The following is a 27397-nucleotide window of genomic DNA, read 5'->3' as shown; positions in this document are numbered from 1 at the left end:
CCCTTTATCTCTATTATCTTGCACATAACAAAAGAATGTATTGATATATTTCAGGCTCGCTTACACTTGAATACAACATTTCATATCAATAAAATAATTTTTTTCTTTTGGTGGGTAATAGTAGATTTGAATTTGGCGCTCAATTTATCTCGGCGCTCAAGATTTATCTTGGCGCTCAAAAAAATCTCGATTTATAGCTACATCGAGTTGATTTATTGATTTATTGATTATTGATTTTAAAATTCACTCCTAATGTCATTCGTATATGAGACGCAATCGGTAGGAGAAGAATGAATAGGCCTAATTGATATGAAACTATCGATATAGTTTAGAAAATCGCATAAGGCGGTAACTAACCTTACACTACATTACTTCCGAGTTCCGGTTCCGAGTTTTGACTAGACCACTTCACTTGGACCACACCACAGTGCTTGGACTTCCTACATCTACCTAAGCTTTTATGGTTATTTTTCGTGAACTTCTGAATAAATTAGATTTGAAGTGAAGTTATTCACCTACTCACACAGCCTATTCACTGGTAAGTATTTTATTTATCTTGCAAATTCCTAGACTAGACTTATTATTACAAGAATAGGCTTTAGGCAAATTTCCATTCAGTAATAGGCCTAGGCTATTAAATAGCTTATAGTATTCAATACAACGTTTATAATCTATACTTTAGTCGGCAGTAGGCTTGATAATTATCAAATTGTTTGTATTATTTCTAATAAATGAAGTTCTAGCTTGATCATAAGCCTCAATGACTAGAATTTCCGATCATTACTTTCTAGGCTAGGCATGTTACATTAGGCTAGGCTAAATGTTATTTTTAAAGATTGGTGGGCTGACTGCTAATTAGAGCCCATCTTGGTAGCCCATTTCTAAAAGGTAGGGTAATTCTACACAGGGCCGGAACAAGGGGGGGGGGGCAGAGGGGGCGGTTGCCCCGGGCGGCAGGGTTGAGGGGCGGCAAATTTCTGGTTGCAGAAAATTTGTTTAATACAGTTTGTAAAAGTTTTTAATGAAACGAGCCAAACGTCATAAGTAACGTCAATTAAGTAATTTCAAAACTGCATAACATAATAATCAAACAATAATTATAATTTTACAATAGCAATCAATATAAATCTATTGCAACGAGTAGAAAACACTGAGCGAGTGAGAGCCCTAATAGCATAATAAGCAGCACAGCAAAGTTTGTTTACAATTTTAGCTGATCGCCATCCCACTCAATGCCAGCCTCACTGCCATGCCGCCCTCAATCAGTGTTGCCAGATGTGGGGAATTTTCGCCTAGTTGAAAGGTAAATTTTTACTCTTAGAGTAAATTTTTAAATAAAAGAATTACTCAATTTGAAAATATATTTTACTAATTCTTGTATTTTCTATGACTTTTTCACTTATACTAGCTACATGGGTACTTCAATATTACTGATAAAAGGATAAATATTGAAATGTGGGGGAATTTTCAATCGAATGTGGGGAAAAACAGCCTCTGGGATTGTGGTATCTGACAAGTGGCAACACTGAAGCATCTTTTGCTGCTTTGCTAAGTGCAAGTTTGCAAGAGTGCAACTACTGTGTTTCGTGTTTTCTGCTGTTGTTTAGTTTTTTCCTTCTACATACTTAATTCAATTATCTGTTATTGCACTGGTAATAATGTAATGTTTACTTCTTTTTACTGTTGCCTTGTTGTTTAATATAACATGGATGGTCGAAAAAGGCTCAGTGGAGCACAGTACAAAAATTCAAGCACAAAGCTTTTTTGGAACTTTGGGGAGTTTATACAATTTTTTTGTTGCTTCCACTTCACGATGGGAAATTTTAATGAAGCATGTACCAACAACTCTGAAATCACAAAGTAAAACTAGATGGTCTGCTAGAATCGAGGCTGTTGAAGCTGTGTACAAACACTTTGGCAAAGTCATAGAGGCACTAGAAGAAATCCTAGATCACCCTTTCTCATCATCTGACTCAAAATCAGAATCTAAATCTTTGCTTAACAAGTTGAAAACTTTTGAATTTATTGTTTTGTGTTGTTTTTGGTATTCACAACTGAAAAAGATTGATGGTGTTAATAAGCTTCTACAAAGAGAAGACTTAACAGTTGACCAGGCTTCCAGAAACATTCTAGGACTTTGTCAGTTTCTGAAAACTTCACGAGAGTATTCACAGTCTGAAGCACTTTCTGAAGCAAAGTTGATTGCACAAATTGAATGATATATCTCCAGAATTCACAGAAAAAAGGAAGAGGAAAAGGAAAAAAATGTATGACGAACTTTGTGAAGATGAAGCTTTAACCCACACCCCTGAAGAGCTGTTCATTACATCCATGCTGCAAATTCCGGATAGGTTAATCATGGAAATGAGCAACAGATTTAAATCATTGCAGAATATAAATGATAAGTTTGGGTTTTTGAATGGCAGCCAAATTAATGAAATGAGCTTAGAGAACTTGAAACTCAAAGCTGGTGAGTTGGCAGACACATATAAGGAAGACTTGAACAAAAAGGAGTTGTTAGTTCAGTTCGCTTAAAATCGATTTTATATTTTCACTTCATTCGTTGAGTTTGTGCACTTCACTGCCGATTACATCATGTTTCCGCTACGGGCAGTTCCTGTTTCTTCAACCAGCAAGCAAGTAGCGTCACTCTCTTTGTACAGCTATACGATGTAACATCTTAGTTCAATGCGTCCATCTTTGGAAAACTTTATCCATTTTCATCATTCATTATGTCCTAGTTTGTGTGCTTATTCGATAACCATTCAACGCATTTATCATCAGTGAACGTTTTTCAACCATAATTTCTATGAATTTAACATACCTTTCGGGACTTTTCTACTAAGCGTCCCTTTTGCAAATCACGCCATGCTTTCTGCGTACCACTTTTTCAATTATTCATCATATTAGTGTTATGAACTGTAAGTAATTTCAACATTCTTTTCCACCATGAATTCCACTTGAACTTTCAACAATTCTCAATATGAACTTTTGATTCATTATTTATCACTTCAATTTTACTGAGCATCAGTACACATTATTTAGTGGTTACATTCATTCATCTTGTATGCTCTCAGGAGATACATTTTATTCAGGGAAGTCTTGTGCAAGTGCAGCTTACCTTATTCAACATTTCAACTCGGGAAATTCGCGCAAGTGCAGTTTGCCCTTCATCGTCAACCGCTACTCATTTTTAGCTACTCATCATTTGTTTAGTCGAACCTTGTCAATCTCAATTTTTACTGATGCCAGTGATTTCATTCGTCAAGAACATTTTATCTCATTATTCAAATATTTATTCACTGCAATTACATCAACTGTAGGACATAACTTCAAACATTAATTTATTCTACTTAACTCATGGTGGAACTTTTTTCCAATTAACATTCAACCAGTGAAACTCATTCAATTTGTGAAGTGCCCATTCGTCGTTATATTCATTATCAATTTTAATATTGGAACAGTCTCAACTTTCAATATCTCAACGTATTCAAGTCAAGTTCTCTTCCGCATCGGTCACCGTTTATCAGGATATAGTCAAGATATCTTCATCGTTCAACTTCTATTAGCCCAGCAGCTGTCTGCAACTACAATGTACTTGACAGGAGTCAAGTTTCATCCTCAGATTTTGAGTCACTGTAGGCCTATCACTTTGGCAACACATCATTAATTATTCAGGGAAGTCTTATTCTAATATTCACATTTTTGTACTTACCCTTTCAGAGGCACTGTGTTTACTGGTAGTCTTCATCCCATCAATTTGGTTCTTGATTAACTTTTTATTCCTAAATAATAACTATTTAAATACTATCAATCATTCGATTTTTTATCTTATATTATTATTACTTATGTGTTCTACATATAGTAATATTCCCCATGTAACTTGACATGCTTTAAGCTGTCATTTCCCAGCCCGCTTATGTAATACAATATGCTGAGCTTCGTCTCCTTTCAATATTGTATTTGGTATTTCTCAACCTTTTCTATTTTTAATTATTAATCGAACCTTCAGTTCTGGACAGACTTTCTGCTCCTTCTGCATACATTATAGCCAAGTTGTCCTCTTTCAGTGTTACATAGTCAACAGCTTGAAAGCTTCAGGTACGATTGGATTCTACCTAAACTGAATTCCTAGTTATCATTTTTTTGTTGAAATTAGGTAATTGTTCATATTCATATAATTTTTGTACTTTCATACCTTTAAGATTGCTAAGAATTTGCAGGACTATTATCTAGGATTTTTTGTCTCTCGATTGATTTTATTAGTCAGGTTAGGATTCTCATCTTTACTATCATTTTTCAAGTATTTTAAATTTTATTCATTTAAACATTGCTAAATTGTACGTTCAATTCAATCATTACTCAATGTCATTATTGTTCTATTATTAGTTTCAGCATCAATATACTCTAGTGTGTATTTCAACATTAACATTGAAATCCCAACTGTATCTTTGTATTACTCAATCTTTGCGCTCACAGAGGTAACATCATTTTGAAACATTGTATCATTATTCTTAAACGTACTAGCAAAAAGTCTAGGTACAATAAACAACTTGAGTGCATTCCTAATTCTTTTTATTTTAATTACAACTACATTAATTTTAAGCATTCCAATAGTTACATTCAAATATCAGCATTACATACGGATAATAAGAAACTTATTATCTATCACTCTTCAATTATTAGTCATCATTATTGCACTACTTTTGTGCATTTTACTTGTGCTCAGACGCACATTAAACCAGAGGTATTTTTTTCGGATCTACACATTCAAGGTATGTAAATCCGCTCATAGCAAATAATGAAGAGCTGTCAGTGCCTAGATCAGATATAAATCTCATCTATACACTTTCACACAGTCCACTACTTTGCAGATCGGCCTTACAACCCGATCTACTGACAGTCAACATTATTTCTTGGTCCTCATCTGGGCACGGATCGTCTGGCATCCTGTGGTGATTCGTAACTATTTTATTGGATTGCTAATTTTCAAGTTTCTCTTTGGGTACCTTAATTTTTTCAAGTCCTCTGTAGTTAGTTGAATATACCCAATACAGGTAGAGCAGTCAGCGTCCATGTTTATCAACTGCATTCTAGCATATATTAGTCTTACATCATTCTAATAATACTCGTATATATTTCAGTATCGAAGGGTGAACCAGCACTGCGGCCAGAAAGGTACACTACGTTGTATCGGCGCAGTGAACGAGCCAACCTGTAAACTGTTTGTGGACCCAGACCTGAGCGAGAGCCGATTCCAAGCACAGAAGCATTCAGAACACTGCTGCACCTCGCATCTTGCCAGCACAGAAGCATTCAGAACACTGCTGCACCTCGCATCTTGCCAAGTTTAAAGGCAATTCATCTGGGGACCGAATCAGTCGCTGGCTATTCAATTTGTAAGACCGAACCATTTATCAATTCTGTAAATTCATTTTACCGACATACCTTTTGTAATATCTTTTCTCTGTGAGTGTCATAAATTTTTTAGGATTACTATTCAATTTTGTTCTGTCAAGAGACTTATCTATTCATCAATTTACTTAATATTTTTAAATGCATTGAATTCATGCAAATATTAATACTTATCACGCATTTGGTGCTATCTTGACAAGCAATTTTCATTGTGCAATTATCACTAATTTTTTACGCAACTAGTCAACAAACCATTGACGACATTCATTTATATCAAACAATCAACAGATTAGTTTTCATTGACAATTTCTATAATCAACCATTGTGTACTTATTGTGCTAGTTATTGTGTTACATCGTTTTATTATATCCATTCAACATTATATTCATATATATCTGTTCTTATATTACTCAAATATTTATTAATTTTTTCAAGTCTATATATATTTTGTACAATTCAGTATGGAGAATCCAAACGACTCGCTCGTCACCCTTGAAGGTGAAGTTTCTCAAAGTGAGGTTAGACAATGTCCGTCTCCCACCATTCCTAACAATCTTGACACTATCAATCGGCAATTGATTCGATTAATTCAAGATGGTGTTATCAAAGAAATTCAAAATTGTAATGACTATTTTTTAGCTGAAGATCTCAAACAAGAGATGTTAATGCTTAAGAAAAATTTTCATAGTACTACTGAAAATCTTTCCAACAAAGGTTTGCCTGTTGACATTGAATTGTGCCACCAAATTCGCCAGAATTTTGGTACTGTTAATTCTGTACTCTCCAATGCCATATATGAATATGAATTGAAAACTAAAAGAGTAAGTGAAGTCAGCTCCCCATCTCACTCAAATCACGTTGATTCTCCTCACATGGTGAGCGCTCGTCTACCGGACATTCCATTGCCAAAATTTGATGGCAGTCTCAGCGCTTGGCTCAATTTCAAATCGACCTTTACAAGTCTTGTTATCAATAACTGTAACCTTGATAATACATTGAAATTTCATTACCTGTGTCAAGTCCTTTCTGGAGAAGCACTTAACAGAATTTCTAATTCTCCTTCTGGAGATTTTGAGTTAGCATGGGAACTCTTGACTCAACGTTACAATAATTCATTATTAATTGCCGAAACTCATATTTCAGCCATACTCAACCCTCCTAAACTTGACTGTAGATCATCCCAATCGTGGAGATTATTTATTGACAATCAAAAGACAAATATCTCTGCTCTTGAAGCCCTTGCGCTCAATATTAGTGTGAAAGTTCTCATTTTTATTTTTCTCACTGTGTCACGATTTGACAATGCTACTATTAGAGATTGGGAGAGATTTTGTTCTACCAAATCTCAACTTACCATTGATTGCCTTTGGGACTTTTTAGAGTCGCAACATAAAATCTCACAAGCACTGTCGAGCTCATTCAACAACACATCAGTGCAACGCAATACGCCGGCTAATAACCAGCCTAGCACCAGTCGACAACCATCACAGCCCAAAGCCAATATCATGAATTTCAACACTTTAAATTCACCAAATGTTTTCAACAGAGCATCAACTTCTGAGTGTTATTTTTGTCACAATGGCTCTCACAACATTTTCAATTGTAATCAACTTCTCAAAATTCCAACTTCAGAGCGAACCTCTGCTGTATTGAAAAAATCTTTGTGTGTCAACTGTATTTGGCCATGGGATCGAGCTCACCAATGTCAAGGTTCCTGCAAGACGTGCAATTTACGACATCACATGCTACTTCATGGGTCAAGTCCTGTCCCTAAGAGGTCCAACTATGTCACAACATCGAACCATGCGCGCAATCCAGTGAAAAATCTGTTGCAGAGCATGCAGTACTGTGAGTATAACATACCTCATCAGTCACAACAACAATTAAGGTATGATAATCAATACAACCAGCCATCGCAAATGTCATCAGTGCATCCAGCATCAATGAACTCCAATTCAGCAGTGCCAATGACACACATGGTTTCACCTGCGCCGCAAATGTCAACTAGCCTTGTCCAGCAGTTGCCGACTTCTAGTAATGTTGTCAATTCAATTCCCTCTAGACCTCAGTCATCAAATTCTGAGGGAAGTCGTCAATTTGATTCATCTCAATCCAGTTTGCAGCCTGCCACAAATGTTGTTGAATCTCACAATCAGACAGTCAGCTATGCCCACAGCGCACCACAAATCAAATCCATTGATAGCAGACGCACTTGCATCATGCCTACAGCCCAGCTGATCGTCTTTGACAAGAGTGGTCAAGCTGTAATTTGCCGCACACTCCTTGACAGTGGCTCTGACAGCTGTTTTATTTCACGTCAATTAGCTACTCAACTTCAATTACCCACTATTTGTACTGGCAGCACAGTTCACACTGTATCTGGCAGTAATGCTACCTTATTGAATTTGTCATCTTTAAGTATTCACTCACCTGACCGAACTTGGTCAACTCACATTGATTGCATTGTCACAGAGAAAATTGTTCCTAGTGTTCCACCATCTGGACTCAATTTTTCAGATTTCAATATCCCCCCCAATGATGTTTTAGCCGATCCTACCTTCTTCAGAATTTCAGAAGTGGACATACTCTTAAACGTTGATGTCTACACCATGCTTCATTTACCTGGTCAGATTCGTCTGTCCGAAAGCTGTATTCTTCAAAATACCAAGTTAGGTTGGGTAGTCTGGGGCTCCATTCCTGCTTATAAATCATCTGTCACCCATCAACACATTTCCAATTTCGTTTCTAGCATTGAACATGTGTCCAACGCAGACATCTCTAAGCAATTGGAAAAATTTTGGCAAATTGAAGAAATTGATACTGAATCCAGCACGCCAGCAGAACACACACAAATTGAGCAGCACTACATTGAGAATGTTCAACGTCAAGATGATGGCAGATTTTCTGTAGCCTTGCCGTAAAAAGAAGCTACATGGAATGACATCTCCTGTAATGTTGCAATCATCCGTTCTATCTCATCACATGCCACTAGAGTCACAACTTCAGTGTTGAACAATATCATTCATAAATTGTCTGATTATCATCGCATCATCCGTTCAACAGCATACGTTCGTCGTTTCATCCATAACATCACTCGACGTCATCATCCTGATCAGCGCAGATTTGGTCTACTCACAGTAGAAGAAATTCAAGAGGCAGAAATTGCGATCATCCGCACGGTTCAAGCAGAAGCATTCACAGAAGATATTCGTCTTCTCCATCAAGGCAGAGAATTGCTTCCGTCTAGTTCCTTGAAAGCGCTATCGCCATTCATTGACAATGACTCATTATTGAGAGTTGGCGGCAGATTGAGTCAATCGGACTTGCCGTACGACTACAAACATCAAATCATCTTGCCTTCTAAGCATCGTTTCACTCGTGCGCTCATCATGTCATATCATCGACGTCTTTCTCATGATGGAGTTCAGAGCACCATGACTTCATTACGTCAGCGTTATTGGATACTATCTACTCGTTGTACAGTCAAATCAGTTTTGAAATCCTGCCATTTATGTTTTCGCTTTGCCAAATTTCGTTCAGAACAAATCATGGGACAACTTCCTCCTGTCAGAATACAGTCTGATTTTCCATTCTATAACTCTGGCATAGATTATGCTGGACCGTTTTCATTACTTGTTGGTTCCAAGAAATCACACACATATTCGAAAGCTTATTTAGCTATCTTCGTCTGCATGGTCACGAAAGCAGTACACGTAGAAGTCGTCTCAGAGTTGACAACGAAAGCCTTTATAGCGGCACTCATACACTTCTCATCACGTCGTGGTATTCCACACTCCATATTTTCGGACAATGCAACCACGTTTGTAGGTGCAAACAATGAACTACAAGATCTACATCAGTTCTTTGAGTCATCTAAAACTCAACAAGATATTCATAACTACACGTCGGTTCTCAATATCAAGTGGCACTTCATTCCACCTCACACCCCATCTTTTGGAGGTCTGTGGGAGAATGCTGTCAAGAATTTCAAGAAAATTTTCAAAGTCGTCACATTCAATCATATTCTTAATTTTGAAGATATGACTACATTTGCAGCTCAAATTGAAGCTATCCTTAACTCTCGTCCACTCGTACCTCTTACAGAGGACCCTCAAGATCTTCAGTATCTCTCGCCAGGTCACTTCTTAGTTGGTTGCCCATTGACTGCGTTGCCTTTCCATTGCCCACCCACCACCCATGTTGATAACAGGTGTCGTTGGAAACTTCTTCAAAAAATCACTCAAGAACTTTGGGACAGATGGTCTAAGGAGTACTTAGTCACACTTCAATGCAAGCACAAATGGCTTACTGAATCGGACAATCTCACAGTTGACACCATGGTTCTTCTGAAAGATCTCAATTCTGCTCCTTCCACATGGAAGTTAGCTCGCATCATTGAAACTCATCCAGGTGCAGATGGAAAAGTTTGTGTTGTTACAGTGCAAACTGCACATGGTAGGTTCAAGAGAGCCATCTCTAGTCTCGCTCCGCTTCCAGCATTTGAAGATGATTTGTTTTTTTGGTAGTCATTCACTACTTGTCCTTTTGTATTAACATTTATTCATCATGTTATCCACCTATTATTCGTATTGCTATTGTATTTCTATTCGACTCATCTAACATATATGTATTTTTTCGTACTCATCATTTTTTTGCACTTGCTACGTCTTGGTTGACAAGACTCGTTCCTGCATCGAGGGGGGAGCTTTATGTTAGATTTCGTCTCATATTTTAGCCAGTTTTATGGTCGTCCATCTTGTTTTTGTAATATTTGAATCTACCACTGCTACAGTCCACAGACAACATTCTCACTTGTCATGCAATCTCTGACGTCACAGTTTCATTGATCGCTTGATCAATAGTAGCACTAGTTGTCGTCTGCTTCTTTCAATGTTTTCTAGTTTAATATTCATCTATAAGTATTTTGAATTGTACCGGGTGTTTATAAATGAATATTGGGGTTTTAACACGTTATAATTTTCTTTACATTAAAGTTACAGTTATAAATGACATGTCAAATTAGAGAGCAACTCAAACAGTTTTGTTGGTTTGCGCCAGTGCGCATGTGCGCGTAATGTTTCCGCCGCAATCCGCTAGACAGCGGTAGTAGCAAAGATGGCGACTAGTGAACAGAAAGCGTTTTGTGTTTTACAGTTTGCAAAGACCGAATCTGTAGTTACTGTGCAACGTGCGTTCCGTATTAAGTTCGGTTGCGATCCCCCAAGTGACAATAACATCTGTAGATGGTACCATCAGTTTGAAGATACCGGCTGCCTTTGTAAAGGTAAGAGCATGGGACGACCAAGAGTAAGTGACGAGGCTGTTGAACGAGTGCGAGAGTCGTTCACTCGTAGCCCAATGAAATCAGTTCGGAAGGCTAGTCATGAATTAGAAATTCCTGTGTCGACTGTTTGGAAAGTTTTAAGAAAACGCTTGCAACTACGTCCTTACCGTTTACAGTTATTACAGGCTCTAAAGCCTACAGACCACAGATTACGTGCCAACTTTGCTAATGAAATGTTGTCTCATGACGATGAAGATTTTCTGGATCATGTCGTATTCAGTGATGAATCGACCTTTCATCTTAGTGGACTTGTGAACACTCATAATGTGCGGATCTGGGGCTCAGAGAATCCTCACGAGATGATACAAATGCAACGAGACTCACCTAAATTGAATGTTTTTTGTGCCATATCTCGGCAGAAGGTTTATGGGCCTTTCTTTTTTGTCGAAGCTACTGTAACTGGTATTTCTTACCTTGTACACTAGAGCAATGGCTCTTCCCTCAGTTGGAAGAAGATGAACCAGAAAACTTCATTTTCCAGCAAGATGGTGCACCACCTCACTGGCATAACGAAGTACACAGTTGGTTGAACGGCACTGTACCCAACCGCTGGATTGGCCGCAAGGGGCCTAATGACAGAGCTTGCTATGCATGGCCTCCACGTTCACCCGACCTGACGCCATGCGATTTCTACCTTTGGGGGTTCATCAAGGACCATGTATATGTGCCTCCGCTACCAGCTGACCTCCCCGAATTAAGAAACAGGATTGAAGCAGCTGTTGCAACAATTACTGAAGACACACTGATCAAAGTTTGGGAAGAACTCAGCTATAGACTTGATGTGTGCCGTGTGACAAATGGTAGTCACATTGAACATTTATAAGGTTCTTGGTAAAACTGTTTGAGTTGCTTTTTCATTTGGTATATAGTTTAAAACTGTACATTTAATGTAATAAATATTATGAGCAGTTAAAACTCCGATATTCATTTATAAACACCCGGTATTTTCATTGTTTTTGAACCTCCATTGGTATACTTCAACAGTCACATCAACCTCAACACCTTCAGTTAGCTTAATATCGATTTTATATTTTCACTTCATTCGTTGAGTTTGTGCACTTCACTGCCGATTACATCATGTTTCTGCTACGGGCAGTTCCTGTTTCTTCAACCAGCAAGCAAGTAGCGTCACTCTCTTTGTACAGCTATACGATGTAACATCTTAGTTCAACGCGTCCATCTTTGGAAAACTTTATCCATTTTCATCATTCATTATGTCCTAGTTTGTGTGCTTATTCGATAACCATTCAACGCATTTATCATCAGTGAACGTTTTTCAACCATAATTTCTATGAATTTAACATACCTTCCGGGACTTTTCTACTAAGCGTCCCTTTTGCAAATCACGCCATGCTTTCTGCGTACCACTTTTTCAATTATTCATCATATTAGTGTTATGAACTGTAAGTAATTTCAACATTCTTTTCCACCATGAATTCCACTTGAACTTTCAACAATTCTCAATATGAACTTTTGATTCATTATTTATCACTTCAATTTTACTGAGCATCAGTACACATTATTTAGCGGTTACATTCATTCATCTTGTATGCTCTCAGGAGATACATTTTATTCAGGGAAGTCTTGTGCAAGTGCAGCTTACCTTATTCAACATTTCAACTCGGGAAATTCGCGCAAGTGCAGTTTGCCCTTCATCGTCAACCGCTACTCATTTTTAGCTACTCATCATTTGTTTAGTCGAACCTTGTCAATCTCAATTTTTACTGATGCCAGTGATTTCATTCGTCAAGAACATTTTATCTCATTATTCAAATATTTATTCACTGCAATTACATCAACTTTAGGACATAACTTCAAACATTAATTTATTCTACTTAACTCATGGTGGAACTTTTTTCCAATTAACATTCAACCAGTGAAACTCATTCAATTTGAGAAGTGCCCATTTGTCGTTATATTCATTATCAATTTTAATATTGGAACAGTCTCAACTTTCAATATCTCAACGTATTCAAGTCAAGTTCTCTTCCGCATCGGTCACCGTTTATCAGGATATAGTCAAGATATCTTCATCGTTCAACTTCTATTAGCCCAGCAGCTGTCTGCAACTACAATGTACTTGACAGGAGTCAAGTTTCATCCTCGGATTTTGAGTCACCGTAGGTCTATCACTTTGGCAACACATCATTAATTATTCAGGGAAGTCTTATTCTAATATTCACATTTTTGTACTTACCCTTTCAGAGGCACTGTGTTTACTGGTAGTCTTCATCCCATCAATTTGGTTCTTGATTAACTTTTTATTCCTAAATAATAACTATTTAAATACTATCAATCATTCGATTTTTTATCTTATATTATTATTACTTATGTGTTCTACATATAGTAATATTCCCCATGTAACTTGACATGCTTTAAGCTGTCATTTCCCAGCCCGCTTATGTAATACAATATGCTGAGCTTCGTCTCCTTTCAATATTGTATTTGGTATTTCTCAACCTTTTCTATTTTTAATTATTAATCGAACCTTCAGTTCTGGACAGACTTTCTGCTCCTTCTGCATACATTATAGCCAAGTTGTCCTCTTTCAGTGTTACATAGTCAACAGCTTGAAAGCTTCAGGTACGATTGGATTCTACCTAAACTGAATTCCTAGTTATCATTTTTTTGTTGAAATTAGGTAATTGTTCATATTCATATAATTTTTGTACTTTCATACCTTTAAGATTGCTAAGAATTTGCAGACTATTATCTAGGATTTTTTGTCTCTCGACTGATTTTATTAGTCAGGTTAGGATTCTCATCTTTACTATCATTTTTCAAGTATTTTAAATTTTATTCATTTAAACATTGCTAAATTGTACGTTCAATTCAATCATTACTCAATGTCATTATTGTTCTATTATTAGTTTCAGCAAGCTCAAGTTGGTCAAAAATCACCTAAGAAGTTCTATGTCTCAACAAAGACTCACTGATCTTAGCATTATTACCATTGAACACAAGCGAGCCTCAAACATTAGTTTTGATAAAGTGATCAAAGAATTTGCCTCCAAAAAGAGTCGTAAAGTAATCATTAGAGATTAAGTTATGATGCATCTAAAGTCTATACTACTACGACCTACATACCATTATTTATAGTGTGAATATTTGTATGAATTATAATACTTTATAAAAACTATCTCAACTTTTCTTAATTTATTTGTTTACCTGTTCCATTTTTGTTTAATTTGTGAGGGATTTTTTTGTGGGTGAAGAGGGGGAGGGGCGGCAAATTTTAGTTTGCCCCCCCCTCAAAAATTGTCTAGATCCGGCCCTGATTCTACATAATTTTCTAGACCAATTTGATTTTAATTATACATTCTGAAACAAGTAAGCCTACCTAGTCAGATAATTTAGGCTATTGTAAAAACCTCTTTAAAGTCAAAATCCTTCAATATCAAAGCCAAACGATCAGCCTTACATTAGAACTCATCAAGCAGGAGTTCAAAACAACTAGCCTAACAAAATAGCGCTTCAAAACAGTGGTTACAATAAAACTTTTCTATTATAGGCTAATTTATAATTATTTATCTGCCCAGTTAGTTGGCATCAAAATTTTGATTGCAATCGATTTAGAATGTTATTCTGATGATAAAACCAGAAACATTCGTGGCGGTCACTTTGAGTTATGGCCGCTAAAAGTTGAAATTTTGTTAAACTGATTTTCAATTTTGTAATTTTTTATGCATTGATTAGCATAGGTTATAAAAAGTCAAGTCTGTGTAAAATTTGTCTAGAAATCCAATTGAACCAATTAGAAGTTTGCTACTTCAGTAGTTTTTGAAATAGGCCTATTCCAAAAATGTGATGAAAAATACTATTTTACATTTTAAAGGGTGGATTAGGTTAGGTACTGGTTTGGCTAGATACATGTTAGATTAGGTAGCCTACAGGTTAGGTTGTGATAGGTTCAGGTTAGGTGCTTTTAATACCAGTGTAACGCCAGTTATGCTAGGCTAACGCCAGCGCTATTTTATTGCACAAAAATATATTATTAGAGTAGGTAGCCTATATTAGTCGAGGTGAGGGTTCCAAGTATTCCTCCCCCACTATCTTCCCTAACTTTTTTAGCCCATATTCAGCTCAATTGGTGACTCGCTTGAGCATAGGAGTGATTTTTAGCATGTGACTACCGGTGGGTGGCCGTGCGAGCGCTTGTGTTGGGATCTCCACTAAGCATTTTCTGCAAATATCTTCTCAAATTTAGGCCTATCAGTTTTATCCACATTACAATGCACAATTTTCATCTCAAACCGATTTGTAATGTATTTATTTTTTCAATTTATCTCCTATGGCTTGTAAAATTGCAATAACTGCAAGAAAACATAGAAGTGGATTAGATATTATTACTGTGTATACTTCTCATTATCAGATAGATATATATCAAAATTTGTGAGTGAGTGACTAAACTTTTTTTCATTACAAGTTTCAACCAATCCCTGATATTTTATATGAACAAATTTTTATAATACTACTTTCACGGCCGGTATTACACTGGTTCTATGACATAAATGAATATTACCAAATACCCTTGATGAAAAATATTACAGTGTAATGTACTAATACCATAATAGTTCAACTATGGTCATATGTCAATAATTATATAAATAACATAAAATGATCATAGATATCTAATAACGAGTCATCATAGTCTAATACCAGCCTTAAAACTTCAGGAAGGCTACATAGATATTATAGGTCATTATGAGCTATATAATTTATCAAAATCAGATTATATCCCTGTAATAACTTATATTTTAGGCTAGTACTTGTAATCAGTGACATTGGAAATATCTTACACACTTTGCCAAATTTCCGCCGCGCGAGCGGAATTGTAACTCCACTAGGCGCGAGCGGATGAAGGTTAAAGGAAGAATATGAAATCTATTCAATTGTGACTATAGGAAATGTAAATTCATGTTAATTATTTACAGGTCATGAAATAAATTTAACCTCAGTGAAATGGCTGAATCGAGAAAAAGTAAAAGTGAAAAGCCCTATTTTCACCTCTCATACTCAGGTAAAAGAAAGCGACTAAGAAAAACAAAAGAAGAGGAAAAAGAAAGTTTTGAAGAAAAGGGATTAGGACAAGAAGAATATCCACAAGCTGTTGATCCTGAAAAAAGCTGTTTCCTTGAGGGGGAACTACAACACAATCCCGATAATGAACTTCCTACATGCTCTCGAAGTATTGCTACAGGCAATGAATATGAAGATGACGATACAAAAGATGAAGACATATGCCAAATGGGATATGATTTTTTAGATGAAGAAGAATTTCATTACAACCTATCAAATGACACTGAAAGTGAGGGTACCGGTAGTGACAGTGACATTGAAGGAGTAATTGAAAAAACTGAAAAATCACATGATAAATGTAATACCGATGTTGATAATATAAAAAGCTTTTTAAGACATTGGGCAATTGAAAACAATGTCACAGTGTCACATCTATCTAGTTTATGTGAAGGCCTTCGCAGGCACCAAAGTAGTTGTTTTAATGAGCTACCAGTTGATGGCCGTACCATTCTTCAAACTCCCTCCACCCTGAACATTATTTCAATGTCTCCTGGGGAATACTTCCATATCGGGATAAAAAATCAGCTCACTTCAATTTTATCCAAACACAAAACCATCCCTGCAAACACCGAAATGGGTCTATTGTTCAATATCGATGGCCTGCCATTATTTAAAAGTTCTGCTAGTGAGTTATACCCAATTCTGTTCACAGTAACAAATGTACCACAATTAAAATATGTGGTTTACCCTGTAGGACTTTACTATGGAACCAAGAAGCCAGATGACTTGGCAACATTCTTAAATGCATTTATAAATTATGTTAATGAGTTGGTGGATAATGGGTTATTTGTTGAAGAAAAGTTTTTTTCTTTTGATATCACAGGATTTTGTTGTGATGTTCCAGCAAAAAGTTTTATTTTAGGAGTAACATCCCACAACGGCTTCAAATCTTGCACTAGATGTAAAGTAAATGGTGTAACAATAGAAAAAAGAAGAGTTTTTTTGGAAACCAACTGTGAAGCTCGAACTCATGAAGACTTTCTTTCTAGATGTGATGAGAAATTCCAACCAAGGACTACTCCTTTAGTGCATTTGAAAGGTCTAAACTTTGTGCATTCTTTTATCTTAGACTATATGCACTTGATATGCTTGGGGGTTATGAGAAGTTTATTATTTATATGGACAAGTGGACCCTTACCGAACAGATTATCATTGAGGCAGCGCAATGCAATTTCAACTGCATTAATATCATTCAGGTAGAATATACCAAGGGAGTTTGTAAGGAAACCGAGAGAACTAACTATGGTGAAATCATGGAAGGCAACAGAGTGTAGGTCATTCCTGTTGTATTATGGCCCCATTGTTTTAAAAGGCATATTGAGCCCAGAAAAATATCAGAACTTTTTAACTCTCCACATTGCATCTACGATACTTTTGAATGAGACAACCTGCAAAACACCAAGCCTTAGGGCATATGCAAGAAATTTATTAGTGAACTTTGTTGAGTCTGTGAGAGTTATTTATGGAGATGTAATAATAACTCACAATTTCCACAATCTTATTCACATTGTTGATGATGCTGATTATCACTGCTCTAGAGTACCAAATTTTACTCTACATTCTATCTCAGCATTCCAGTTTGAGAATTTTTTGTATGCTCTGAAGAGAAAAGTCAGAGGACACGCTAAGCCATTGCAGCAAATCTCAAAAAGAATCATGGAAGAATTCAATACAGATTTTGAAGATCCAGAGAGAATTTCAATTGGAAAAATTCCAGTTTTTTCAAACCAGCACTTTGATGGTCCTGTCCCGGCACTCTGTACAAGTCCCCAGTACAAAACAGCAAATTATGAACATTTTCAAGTTGGTGTGAACCCTCCAGATAATGTATGCTTGCTTAAAAATGGAAAAGTGGTATTCATTGTTAATATTGTGTACTCTCAGGAATTGCAAGAGATTGTCATAGTTGGTAAACAGCTTATCCAAGAAACTGAGTTGTATGGGCAACCTCTTATAAGCAGCTTACAATTTTCAATTGTAAAGGGGCATAATCTCTCCGATATCAAAACGTGGCCTGTAAAGGAGATTACAAAAAAGTGTACAGCTCTCTTGTATGAGGGCAAGTACTATATATTTCCGATGCTGCACTGCTAATGAACGAGACAATAACAACAACAGCTCGTCATTTATCACTATAAACTAATCGAGGTAATTCAATATTCTATATTATTAGCTTTTTATCTTAAGCCTAAGAGTAAAAAGTAAGGAGCTCAAAAAGTAAAGTATTCTAATCACACCAGCAGGATTGTTTGCTTTCCATCCTAAAAAGTAGTATTTCATAATTTTTTGTTATTTCAAGTAATAAAATATCTAAGATAAGTTATAAAGCTCTCAAAATATCTACTTATTGGAATGATGTCATTGTAGTCAAACGTCATTTGGTAGGCCCTAACTAGATTTGTGGCAATGAGCGTAACAAGCAATTGAAGTCTCAGGGTCCGATGTATGGAAGAACCCGCAACTCTATACGATTTAAGTAGCATAAGTTTGTGAGTTGTCAATGTTGCTTTCATTGCATTTTGTTGACATATTTTGTAACTTCATACATTTCATATAGCATAAAAACACTTCATTCACATGGGCAACTTTTCAACAAATTAATGAAAACAATTTAAAAATCTTTTAGTACCCTTTATTTATTTCTTTTAAATGAAGGGTACTACAAGATTTTTATATTGTTTTCATTAATCTCATACAGCCTTCAGTATATCATACATTTAACATAATTATATCTATACCTCTGCCTTTCTAGAAAACATTAAGAACAAGACTTGTTCTACTTAGTATACAAAAGTATACTTAATTTTCAGTGGACATTGAACGTTTATTCCAGACCCATATAGTAGTCAGAAACAGTAACAATAGTCTAACCATACAAATACGCATGAGAAAATTCACTATGACATACTAGCTCATTTCATTTTTGTATTTTATTATTTGGCTATTATATTTTTTTCAGAAAAAATGTGGACTCTGATATTTAGGGAAGATGAAAGTCTATATGATGCCGTCCCAAACAATTGGATAGACATCAATAATCCAACAAACTGCTTCTATCCTGATAGGATGAAATCAACAACCATAAAAATGGCAAGGGAATGTGCTACAATCGAAGAAGATTGGGAAGTTGCCAACATAGAAATAATCAAACGAGACTATGGTAAGACCACATTCGGTATTTGTAGATTTCTAAAATTGTTAACAATCAACATTCTGGGGTATATATTTCTAACAAACTACTAGTTAATATTATAAGTAAAACATAATATGTTATCATTATGCCTAAGTAATGTATTTATTACAAGTAACACCTTGTAGTTTTGTAACTCGTACTTCTCTATGAAATGGGCTCCTGGGGCCGATTTCATAATAAACTAAAATATGCAAGCTACAAGTTGTAACTGTCGATTTCCATTAGTTTTCCATTGGGTGATTTTCTAATAATATTAGTTTGTAGTTCACAAGTGGTGCTTGAAAATTACAACAGTAAGTCTAAAATAAAGTAAAAAAAATATATCAATAATGAATTTGAAACAGACCCTGGGCAGTCACTACCTAGGGGCCCCTTCACCGCGGGGGTGGGGGGTTTTATGGAATGTTTTCCAGTCGGTAGGGGTCTTCCCCCAGAAATTAAAAAATATTAAGTTGCATAGAAAAACAGATTTTTCACTATTTATTTTACCCAAAACACCTTCACTACTCATCACTTTTTTGATTGTAATAATCACACATTATAAAACATTTTTCATGCACTTAACCTAATCATAAAAGGAATATAATTCATTATTTTTGAATTAGCCTGAGTTTCGTGACACTTTCCAGATGTTTGTAACTGGAATATAGTAAACCATATATATATATATATATATATATATATATATATATTATATATATATATATATATATATATATATATATATTATATATATATATATAGTAAAACCACATTCAACCGAAACAAAGGGGGCGAGATGTGTATTGTGGTATATAAGTCGTGGGTTTGAATGGAGTAATGATAAAACATTTATACAAAAGCATTTTGAACGTATTTTTTATTATTCCGTTTTGGCGGTCCCGTTCAACAACATTTCAGATTCATTTGATCGATGCATGAAAGATGCAATCCGGAAAAGTAAAGGGAGAAGGACAGTCACCGAAAGTGAAGGAGAGCCAAGGGGAAAAGGAAAAAGACGGCAACGTGAGGAGACCAGTAGCAGTGAAGAGGATATTGAATTCGCCAAAAAAATGAAACGGTCGACTCTCCCTCCACTACCTGCACCACCAAGCATACCTGCACCGTCAAGCAGCAATCCTCCAGAAAGATGCTCAACTCCTTCTTCGCAAAATCCGAGCACACCAAAGAAAAAATGTAGAATAGCGAAAAAGCACGTATGTGCTTTTTCGATGCCTGGGGGAGCCACTTTGGAAAATTTGTGCCACGTCTTGTGTGTCATACAGAATAAATATTAGTTCACAGTGTTAGCATGAAATTTTGTTTGAAACGTTAGGCTACTATCTATTAATTGAATAATCAATATCTTTATCTATTAATATCTGTTATCTATTAATTAAATAATGAAAAACCCATATTTTTATCAATATCTGTTACATTGAAATTTCTCACAGCAAACAGCTAATTTCATACTATTAATAATAGTGTCAATAATTATAATTATTAAATAAATTATAATTTTTTGATTAATCAGTACAATGGATTAGAAAAAAGTACTCAGCACTGATCTATGAAGAAAACGTAGTACATAATCACTTATTTATTGTACATATTTCATGAGTACTGCAACCTATCTTTTAATATTTTTATCAATTTTGTTATTATATTTTTTGTATACATTCATATTCACTTTTGTTTTCATACTATTATCATTTTCTTTTCATCAATTCAATTATCTCTAATACATGTCATTTTTTCATTCCAAATTGAAATAGCATTTTGAATTTTATTTAATGACAATCGGGGCTTCGAGCTTTGCTCGTTATTTTTATTTATTGATAAACAGAACACAATTCTCTAAAATGATTGTGTTCATATTTTACAGCTGGCTATACGTCAGCTTATGAATTTCGGGGATGCGATATTTTTATGATAATTTCGTCGTCTGTCAAAACAGAAGATGCGGTTGTGTGAGGGAGACATGATTATTTGGAGCTGTGTAATCAATCAGCGAGAAATTTATTATATTGACTTTATCAAAATAATCTGATTCGTTGACATGACAATATGATAATCATTCTAAACTAGAGTACCTATAAGTTATTATCATAATTTTAAGTGATTAGTGAGTGTTATTTTGTTATTCAATTTGGTTTGTAAATAATCTGAATTAGAACTTTTTCTTTGAAATGTTTGGACTGAAAATTGAACCTGAATTTAATTGTATGGACCATAACCTACTTTCTGGACTATTTATAGTGTATAAATCAAAATTCGGGGAAGAAACAGTTTTGGGCTGTGCCTGTTAGTCCTTCCCCAATCATTTTAAAGAATTGTGTTCTGTTTATCAATAGTTTATAAATAAATAACGAGCGAAGCTCGTTGCCCCGATATTAAAAATTTAAACAGATTTATAAAAATTTCTCGCTTAATATAATAGGATTCATAAATAAATATATCTTATAAAATTGTATCATAAAAACTTTTATGTTGTACCATTACTGGATGGCTTTTTATAGGAGGACAAACAGTAATGAAAATTGCAATGCAAGACATGCATTTGGATCTCATCAGCCGAATGGAGAAAAAAGACAAGCAGCCCAGAGATGGAGAAAACATCAAAGATGTTGAGTCTGATGATGGGGAGGAGTCTCCGGCGGAGGAGGGAAAAGTGTACTCTTTTTCCTTCAAATCTCTTGAAGATTTTATGATTTTTGATAAATCACTCAAACCCAATGAGGAGAAAAAGAGTGCTGTGAGTAATATTTTATGATTCTTACTACTGAAATTAATTAAACTGTCCCAAACAACTGCCCCTTTCTTCATCTGTTAACTGTTCTAATGTCATTGCCATTGTAATATTTTGTTTAGGCTATATAAAAATGATAGAAGTTTATACAGAGTGTGTAAATTACACAGTACCTGCTTAGAACATGATGTCCAGTAATCATTGTTATGGCAACACAATTTAGGCATAACCGTTTTGGGCGTAAGCCTTTGGCACTTTTCTGTAAGTTGTGTAATTCTGGATAATTAACTTGTGTCGAATATGTTGTGGAGAATTTGTATATTTCTGTAAGCTGCAAGCATAGCAAACCATTATTTTTCAGATATTCTTTTGGATTGTTTTCCTTGGCTAATTATAATAAAAATATCAGGAAGTAAATGCTTTAAAGACATTGAAAACCACTTACCAGAAAACCTTAAAATGTTTGTATGAACACGTTTCTTTGAAATATTTAACTTTATTTAATGGTTAACCTTGTTTGTTACTACAGGTATCTGCTATGTTGAAAGTGGGCTGCCATACAAGCTGTGGCAGATCAGCCACAACTACTCTCCGAGGAATTCTTGGGGACTCTGTGATAGAGTGTTTCACGTGGAAAGGGCAGCAGCGGTTTGGTGTCCAAAAAAACGCATTTTACACGACAACAACAAGCAAAATTCTCATAAGTGAGTAACCTTTATAAATTATTGATTTTGAAAAATGGCTTGAATAGTGCCCCAAAAAAAACAACATTAAAGTCCTCAAACTTCTAATCCTGAACACACATTTTTGTAAGAATGCGGTTTCAATAATTTAGTTGTAGAGTGTATTGCTTATAAAACGCACATTATTTTAACGAATTCAGAACAGATTTATAATTTGATTATTCTCGTTATTTATAGTTCTTAATGGGAGATGAACCGCCATGAAAAATTAATGACAAGACGATAGCTAGGGGTATTGCAGTACTACTACCACCCCATTCTACTAAACTTGATGTAGGCCTGCATCGGAAGAAAAATGTAATATGTCTGATGAGATCCAAATGGACTGGAAATTTTCAGGGCGCTTCAAAATATATACTTTTATCAAGGCTATGGTTTTCTAGGCGCATAATAGTAACACTGCAGCTTATGATACATTGAGAATTATCTAGGTCTAGACACAGCGCCCGGTCAGTGGTTTTCTAGACTGCCTAGAATACACACGCTCGTGGGTGTGTATGACTTTGCCACACTGTTTTCATATAGTCACTTTATTTCCTTACTGTTTTATTACACGAAGATCGTTATGTGCAGCAGTGTTTACTACACACGGTCAAACTCCTGAGTTGAGTCAAGAGATTTACTTAATATTTTACTAATTCAAGCCTATTACTTTTTAGGTGCGCTTTCCAAGAAATGGAAGGTGAAACCAGAGACAATTGAGAAAAGTTTCAAGAGCTTTTTAGCTCAAATGCAGACGAAAAAACGTTCACAGCTTCGGTAAGTGATGCTTATTATTCTTAATAATAAAAGAGTGTGATTGTTGTTTGTGTGCCGTTTATTTGTTAGCAAAATGTTGCTTCACATTTTGAAAAACGGTGATGATTTCAATTTTCAAATTTTGCATGTATTATCAGATAGAAAATATCAATGTTGTTCACATCGAAGCCCAAATTTCAAATTTATTTATAGATTTTATAATAAATGCTCAAAGTTCATGAACATCAAGTATGATTTAGGATGATAAAAAGGTATGATCAGTCAGTTCAAAATTACATAAGAAATTTCACCACGGGTGCTTCTGTAATCTTTAAATCCCCACTCACATCACCACCCTCTCCATAGAAAGCCCCCTCACTGGTTTTGAGACGTTATCAATGTAGTCTGAAATCTCCAGCCAGCTGATAGGATTCTGAGTGCAAATTGAAAGTCAAGTGCCGGTTTCCGAGCTTGAGGTTTAGCTAAGTTCTAGATTTTAATTGGCTTTTAACTGTGGAGTCAGAAAATTGGCTTTCCGAGTCAGGCCGTTAACGTAGTCGAGGACTTAACAGACTCCGAAGTTTAGAAGATAAACCCGTGACTCAGAAAGTCGATTTGGACCCGAGCGCTTATTTTAGTCCTGGACTCTATCTGGTCTTAGTCCAGAACTCATAGATCCCGAGCTCGGAAACCGGCCCTAAATCTCTGACAGTCTCGACAGTCGCCTGTTGTGTTTCGTTTTTAATACGGTATGCATCGTGTGTTCAAGGCATAATAATTAGGGTACTTTTTAGGTGCGCTTTCCAAGAGATGAAAGTTAAAACGTGACATCATTATTGAGGAAAGTTTCAAGAGCTTTTATAGCTCAAGTGCTGACAAAGAAAAGACGTTCACAGCTTCCTTGGCAATTACCTTCGTGACGTTTCAAAATCAGTGAGTGGGCTTTATATTTGTAGAGGGTGGTGCTCACATACCTGCAAGCAGCAATTGGATTTCATGTTCTATTAAAAAAAAAAATTAAACTCATGTACCATAACGGGATTTTTGTGACCCCGTAGTGAAGCGTGCGTACCTGTTAGTTAATACATAGTAAACTATGAGTAGTTCTGTAGGTCACATATCCAAATGATTGAAATTTAGAAAAACAATTTTGACTTTTTGAATATTTTGAATTGAATAATTCGAGCCCCATATTCTCAATTTACTCATTTAATGTGCGTTGCTATAGTAGCCATATTTGTCAAATAACTAAATAGGCCACCCTTTTCATACGGTGCATTGTTCATTGTCACAGACTAGTATTAGTAATTGCTAGGCTTGTAGATATATTGGATTACAAGCATGCATGCCAAATTTTAAAATAATTGAGTGAGTTATCAAGGTTTTAGAGGACGTGAGAATATTAACACTTTGAATATATCGTATTAATTTGAAACAAATAACTTGAGTTTTATTGAAGCAATATCCTATCTCTGAACACTCTGAAAAATTGTTGATTTCTTATGGTGACATCAAATCGCTCGATATAATTCAACTTTACAAAAGTTGAAAATATTACTTTCAATTACTGTTTATGTACAGTAATAACTAAGTTATTTGGGGTTGGAAATTACTGAGATGTTGTAATTATTCAAATGCTAATGAATTGATAATTATTATTGAACGAAAATCCAAATTAAATGCTGTAATTCACCTCGAAGACTTCTGCTACTGCAAGTATTGACGACAGGGTAAACAGCTAGATGGAAATTTGATGAGCGCTACTATTCAAAAATTATTTGTTTCATTTGGGAATCGACTCCCGGGCTGACAATTAGTTTTTGAATAATAGCGCTCATCCAATTTCCATCTAGCTGTTCACCCTGTTGCCAATATTTGCAGTAGCATACGTTTTCAGGGTGAATTACAGCATTTGATTTGGATTTTCGTTTAATAATTATTATTAATTCATTAGCATTTGAATAATTGCAATATCTCAGTAATTTCCATCTGTAGACTGGCTTCGTATAAAATGAGCGCTGCTATCCAGGGATTGTCATTTTGGTGTAAGGGTAAGCATTCCTGACCGGCAATTAGGAGGTACTGGGTTCGATTCCCTGGCTGACAAATAATTTTTGAATAGTAGCGCTCATCGAATTTCCATCTAGCTGTTTACCCTGTTGTCAATATTTGCAGTAGCATAAAAGTCTTCGGGGTGAATTACAGCTTTTAATTTGGATTTTCGTTTAATAATTATTATTTTAGGTTTTCAGCACACTGGATGAGGAGGATGACATTTCAAGGGTCCAGGTTCCACAAGAATGAAACTTAGATGAATACATTTCATCAATCAATCAATCATCAATCAATCATTTTATGCAGTAAAAAGCATTAACAAAATTGGTCCCGCTAAACCTAAAAGATTTTACAGCAGGTGCCTACAAATAATAAAATGAATGCTAACTTTATCAATAAACTAAGAAAACAAATTTCATGTAACTGGGAGTTTAGGAATTTGAAAGGAGTATGGGGTATTAGATGAACTAAGGATGATTATAATCAAGTTCCTATCATGTAACCATCGAAGAATATTATTATAGTCATCTTGAATCAATTTTTCGGCTATTTTGAAATTTTTATGGGCTACTATCAAAGCAGTGTCGTCTGCATACATGAAGAGCTCTCCATTTTTTATCACAGATGGCAATCCATTAACGTAAATGTTATATAAATTAGGCGCTAGTATACTCCCCTGTGGTACTCCTACATCACATCCATAAGATTGACTGGTGTATTTATCTAATTTTACAAGAAAAGAGAGGTTATGTAAATAATTCTTGAACCAATCATAATTGTAACCAGAAATACCAATCTTATTCAATTCATTCAAAAGAAACTGGTGATCGAGGGTATCAAAAGCCTTTGAATAGTCAATGAATATAGCCAGTACATGCAGTCTATTATTAAGATGACAGTTAATTACATTTGTAAATTCGACAAGAAGCTGCTCAGTGCCTTTTCCTTTTTGAAAACCATATTGAGAATTAGTAATTATTTAATTGGTTCAAAGATGCAGATACATATTTTTCAAATATTTTTTCAAAGATTGGAGTTTAGCAATAGGCCTGTAATTTGCTAGACAGCTGCGAGGTCCACATTTGTGTATTGGTTTGACTGTGGCTTTCTTTAATGGCTCTTGGAAAATGCCCTTTCTTATACTCAAATTAATCAGATTGGAAGTTGAATTACATATTTTTTCTTTTATCATCTGCATATCGAGAACTCTTATATTATCAATACCTGGAGATTTGTTTTTATTCAAGTTATTGATTATTTTCAAAACATCATCTGAGTTTGCTTTTTTAATATAAAGACTTTGATTTGTAGGTGTATGTATATTTTGCATTAGTATATGCGGGCATTTGTGTACTATATTGTTGACGTTCCTCCTGAATGATTCCGCAAATTCATCACAGATATTTTCCTTAGGAAACAAGCCATCAAACTCACGTAAGATAGAGTGGTCAGAGTCATCTCTTGCCCTTCGCCCCAGAATCCCATTTATGCATTTCCATTTCAGTTTGATGTCGTTCTTTGCATTTTGAAAGTTCATTATGATGAAATCTCTTTTTCTATTTTTTATTAATTTATTCACTCTATTTCTGAACGCACAGTATTGTATTTTGAAAGTTAAATTATTTTTCCAACGTCTAAACAATCAATCTATCCCTCTCTTTAAGCTGATTATATAAGTCGGTTGTCATCCATTCATTCTTAAGAATAGGGTCATCATTTGACCGTTTATTTTGATATTTACTAGTTGTAGCTAATTGATAAGCTTTATCAAAGTTTGATGTAATAAAATCATATATTAGATTTGGAGAGTGTAAAAGGTCTGTTATATTTCAATCTACATGATCTAGTAGCTCAAATAATAGCAATCTATCTGTATATTTATTTAGAATTTTATTAGAGTTATCTGTATCATTGCAGAGTGGAACTATTAGATGAAGAGTACATGCGATAATGTAGTGGTCTGAAATTTTTACGTTGATAATGCTGGTGTCCACATCAACATCATCATAAGTCCTGACAAAAATATGGTTGATGCATGATTTGGTTATTATGTTTAACCTAGGTTCTTCACGAGTAAAAATGGAGATACCTTTAATACATCC

General features: G+C 35.2%; 1 protein-coding gene across 2 annotated transcripts; it reads left to right on the top strand.

Moving 5' to 3' along the window:
* Positions 1-430: 430 nt before the first annotated feature.
* On the top strand, positions 431-26892 carry LOC120355147. 2 transcript variants are annotated; one of them, XM_039443470.1, is made up of 7 exons: positions 431-538; positions 18798-18998; positions 19932-20297; positions 21530-21765; positions 22289-22463; positions 23162-23261; positions 25493-26892. In XM_039443470.1, exons 2-7 carry the CDS (start codon positions 18803-18805, stop codon positions 25542-25544), a joined length of 1125 nt encoding a protein of 374 aa, XP_039299404.1. In that variant the 5' UTR covers positions 431-538; positions 18798-18802; the 3' UTR covers positions 25545-26892. The 2 variants fall into 2 exon arrangements, with proteins under 2 accessions (XP_039299404.1, XP_039299410.1); XM_039443476.1 differs by lacking the exon at positions 19932-20297 and having other exon boundaries at positions 25493-25833.
* Positions 26893-27397: the final 505 nt, after the last annotated feature.

The sequence above is a fragment of the Nilaparvata lugens genome, chromosome 1 (assembly GCF_014356525.2).
Source record: "Nilaparvata lugens isolate BPH chromosome 1, ASM1435652v1, whole genome shotgun sequence".
NCBI classification, from domain to species: domain Eukaryota; kingdom Metazoa; phylum Arthropoda; class Insecta; order Hemiptera; family Delphacidae; genus Nilaparvata; species Nilaparvata lugens.
Note: the sequence above shows the minus strand (reverse complement) of the source record. Positions and strands in the feature narration are given on the sequence as shown.